Source organism: Propithecus coquereli, unplaced genomic scaffold (assembly GCF_000956105.1).
Source record: "Propithecus coquereli isolate 6110/MARCELLA unplaced genomic scaffold, Pcoq_1.0 Scaffold6, whole genome shotgun sequence".
Classification (NCBI taxonomy): domain Eukaryota; kingdom Metazoa; phylum Chordata; class Mammalia; order Primates; family Indriidae; genus Propithecus; species Propithecus coquereli.
The window spans coordinates 14015983-14019992 of NW_012151951.1; the positions used below are offsets into that span (position 1 = coordinate 14015983).

The 4010-nt window shown below is 35.1% G+C and overlaps 1 protein-coding gene across 1 annotated transcript in view; it reads left to right on the forward strand.

Annotated features, from left to right (window-relative positions):
* Nucleotides 1–825, forward strand: part of RBM7 (RNA binding motif protein 7) — a 56608-nt gene extending 55783 nt beyond the window's left edge. Inside the window, exon 10 of the mRNA XM_012659146.1 lies at nt 314–825. Within this exon, the coding sequence (XP_012514600.1) occupies nt 314–676 (363 nt within the window). The 3' untranslated portion in view covers nt 677–825. The remainder of the gene's footprint in view (nt 1–313) is intronic.
* Nucleotides 826–4010: the final 3185 nt, after the last annotated feature.

Genomic DNA, 4010 nt, shown 5'->3' on the forward strand with positions numbered 1-4010 from the left:
TGATACTGAGCTCCTGGGTCTTTATATGTTTATTACACAGTGATTAGTATTATAATCATTTTGTATGACTTCTTCCCTTCTAAGTTGTATTCTTGAGGGCAAGGAGTATTATTTATGTACCAACATCTTGTAGGTATTTATTGGAATGAATGAAGGTATTTTATTTTACTACATTAGTTGTGTTTAACTTAGGATTCATCTAGGCAAGAAGGATTTTGCTTTTCCTTTATTATCCATTTGGTTAACTGACCAAATATATATTGGCTTTGATATCTAAAAGTATTAACATTTCCTTGTTTTTCTCTTTCTTCAGATGAACAATGTTTTGAGACAGATGTCATATGGTGGAAAATTTGGTTCTCCGCCTCTGGATCAGTCAGGATTTTCACCATCAGTTCAATCACATAATCATACTTTTAACCAGTCTTCAAGCTCTCAATGGCGCCAAGATACAACATCATCACAGCGTAAAGTCAGACAGAATTCTCATCCCTACCTAACAGATAGACATTATAGCCGGGAACAGCGTTACAGTGATCATGGGTCTGACCATCATTACAGAGGAAGCAGAGAAGATTTCTTCTATGAAGATAGGAATCACGATGGCCGGAGCCATGACTATGATAACAGAAGAGACAGTAGTAGAGATGGAAAATGGCGTTCATCTCGACACTAACAAGTGTTAAAAAGACACTCCTTGTAGCGTCGTTTTAGGCCCTTTGACTCAGTTGATCCGAAAATAATTTTGTTGAAAAACTGTACAGAGCAGCTTCAGAAGCTGACACATTTCTTTATAAATTTTTTAAAACATAGTTACAATTTAATGCAGAAATGAGAAGGATTGTGGTTCCAGTTTTATTAATAACCTTTCACCTCAGGGTTTTATAAAGAGGAATGAGTTTTATGCAAAAGAAAATCATTTTAGACACTTTAGGAAGGGGTGAATTATATAGATTCATTGTATGATAAAGCAAATATTTTAATTATTTGTTATCTTTTTGTATTGCAGGAAATTTCTTGTTAGTCAGATTTTGGTGTATATAATAGTAAACGTACAAGCTGATACTCTGAAATGGCTATTGGTATTTTGTTAATAGAAAATACAACTTTTCAGTGATTCATTTTACTAACATTTGAAAAATGTTATTTGGTGAACTTATTGGTAATCTTTGGGGATAAATCATATTGCTTAACTTCTTAGAGAATTTAAGTATAAATTCTGTGACATTCTATTGAGTTTTACCCTAGTTAAACATACAAGTGTAAATCTAAACATACTGTTTCATTCTAAAATTTTAGAATTTGTTCATTATGTTTGTATGATTGAAGTCACTCAGGAAGTTAAATATCTCTGTGTGTACATTTTTACATTGAAAATACAGTGTTAGTATAAATCCCCCTTTTCAGGAAAAACAAAAATGTCAATGTATGGTCAGACAAAATGGTAAAATGTTTTACTGGAAGTATACTTTTTTGGAAAAAAGATTCATGAAGCCTGTAGGTGCTGCCTCTGTCACTCAAACTTTAAAAATTTTAACATTTTCAAAGTGCCCACCACGTATATATAAGAACACATTTTATGGAGATTGTACAGGTTGCTTTTTTGTTTAAATCTTTGAAAGAATTTAGTCTTAACATTTTCTGATTTTAAAATTTTAAAATCTTGTTTAAGGAAACTTTTGTGTATCAAGATACTGTTCTCCTTTCATTGCAGAGTTTATAAAAATTCATTCCTTGAAAAATATGGATCCTTTTTAATACTACAACATTTGTACTATGTTACTTTTTAATATATTAAAAACATAAAAGGAGGAGTGTGTCTTATTTTTGTAACATCACTACAGAGACATTGCATACAAAAAAAAATTAGCAACATACTTTATTCCATGATTGCTAGGTGTTAAGAATGGTAGTTCTTTAACTTAGAGCATCCTGACATACATCTTTTGTACATATCAAACCTGATGTTTCAGAATTAGATTTTCAGTGATTCTGAATTATAGTTTTATAGATTCCTGATTATAGTTTGGTGCACTGTAAACTAATTTAGTCACCTCCCCTGGTCTCTAGTAGGAGTTTACATTCACTCAGATTTTGTTTCTAAATGCATCTAGTTTTTCTTTAGGTAAATGGAGCTATTCAGCTACTCAGCATAGAGTTAGGAAAAAAGTTCTATTTGCTCAAGCAGTTTAGTAGTAGGATTTGTTTCTGATGAGTCTTATTTTAAGTTACCTATGAAAACTTAGGTTTGTAGATACTAACAAAGTTTAATACTACTTTATTATAACTTATCTATAGGTGAGCTTCTTTCATACTGGTTCGCAGGTGATCTTAACTCAGAATAATCTTTCTAGGGGGAACCTTGTGAAAGTCCCAGTGAATTTTTTCCACGTTAGCTTCACTCAGTTGAAAGTAACCAAACTAAATCCATGTATTGTGTAAATGAATAGAACAGCACAGCCTTAAAAAATTGAATACAGTTGGTGAGACAACTCAGATATCTAAGTACAGGTTGAATATCCGTTACCCAAAATAGTTGGAACCAACAGTGTTTTGGATTTTGGAATATTTGCATTATACTTACTTGTTAAACATCCCAAGCCCAGAAATCCAAAATGCTTCAATGACCATTTCCTTTTCTTAGAGCATTTTGGATTTCTGGATTTGGGATGCTCAACCTGTACTGAGAGCTACAAGAAAAGAAAGGAATAAGAAATTACTGTTGCGAGAGAGCAGTTTCTCTTAGAGCAGCAGTCCCCAGCCTTTCTGGCTTCAGGGACCCGTTTCATGGAAGACAATTTTTCCACGGATCAGAGATTGGGGGGATGGTTTCAGGATGATTCAAGCACATTACATTTATTGTGCAATCAAACGTCTCTGCTAATGTTAATCTGTATTTGCAGCCTCTCCCCAGCGCTGGCATCACCACCTCAGCTCCACCTCAGGTTATCAGGCATTAGATTCTCGTAAGGAGTGAGCAACCTAGATCCCTCGCATGCACGGTTTGCAGTAGGGTTCGAGCTCCTATGAGAATCTGATGCCCCCACTAATCTGACAGGAGGCAGGGCTTATGCGGTGATGTGAGCAATGGGGAGCAGATGTAAATACAGATGAAGCTTTGCTCGCTCACCTGCTGTGTGTCCCGATTTTCTAACAGGCCTTGGACCAGTACTGGCTCTGGGATTGGGGACCACAGTCCTAGAGTGTTTTCCATGGAACGCTAGTCTTATAAAATAAGAATTCTTTAATTAAATGCTTGGAAGACATTGTGTATTAATAATGTGTGACTTTCTCTTTGAGAGTCAACAGCACTATTAAGTTTTGACAAGTACCACGGCAAAGAAATCTCTTTATACTTAATATGTTCCACTGTTCCCCATCCAAAATAAAAAATTTTTATACTACTAATTATGTTGTGTATGCCCACTTTCCCCGTAGTCACTGCTGCCATCCTAGAGTGTGCAATTTATCTTGAGGGGATTACTCCATCACCCTGCTTCCAGTCTTCATTCTTCAAATTTCATTCCACAATGCAAGAATTGCCAATGTTAATCTGCTATGACTCACGTGAATTAAAGCTTCAATGGCCTCTGGCTTCCTCTTGATGAAAGACAAAATTCTTAACCTAATATGACCCCTCACTATTGCTTCAGTCTCCTCTCATCACTTTACCCCCTCTTTAGCCCTGGTCATAACTCTCCTTCACTCCATCATCCTTGGCTGACATTTCTGCCTATGAGTTCCCATCCTATGAGCTCCACCCTGCATGGCATCACATTAATTACCTGGCATTTGCCAGAGGATTTCTTTTCCCAACTTTTATAACAGTTTCATGAATGTTTGAAGAAAACTTGTTTTCTCTGTGCCAAAATTGTGTCTTTACAAAATGCTTTCTTACCTGACAAGATTTGTAAGTCAGAAAGATTGAGGAGTCCTTTAAAAAAATTACAATTAAAATTATATGCATTTTCTTTTAATACATATAAATAGACGTTCATTTACCAGTCTTT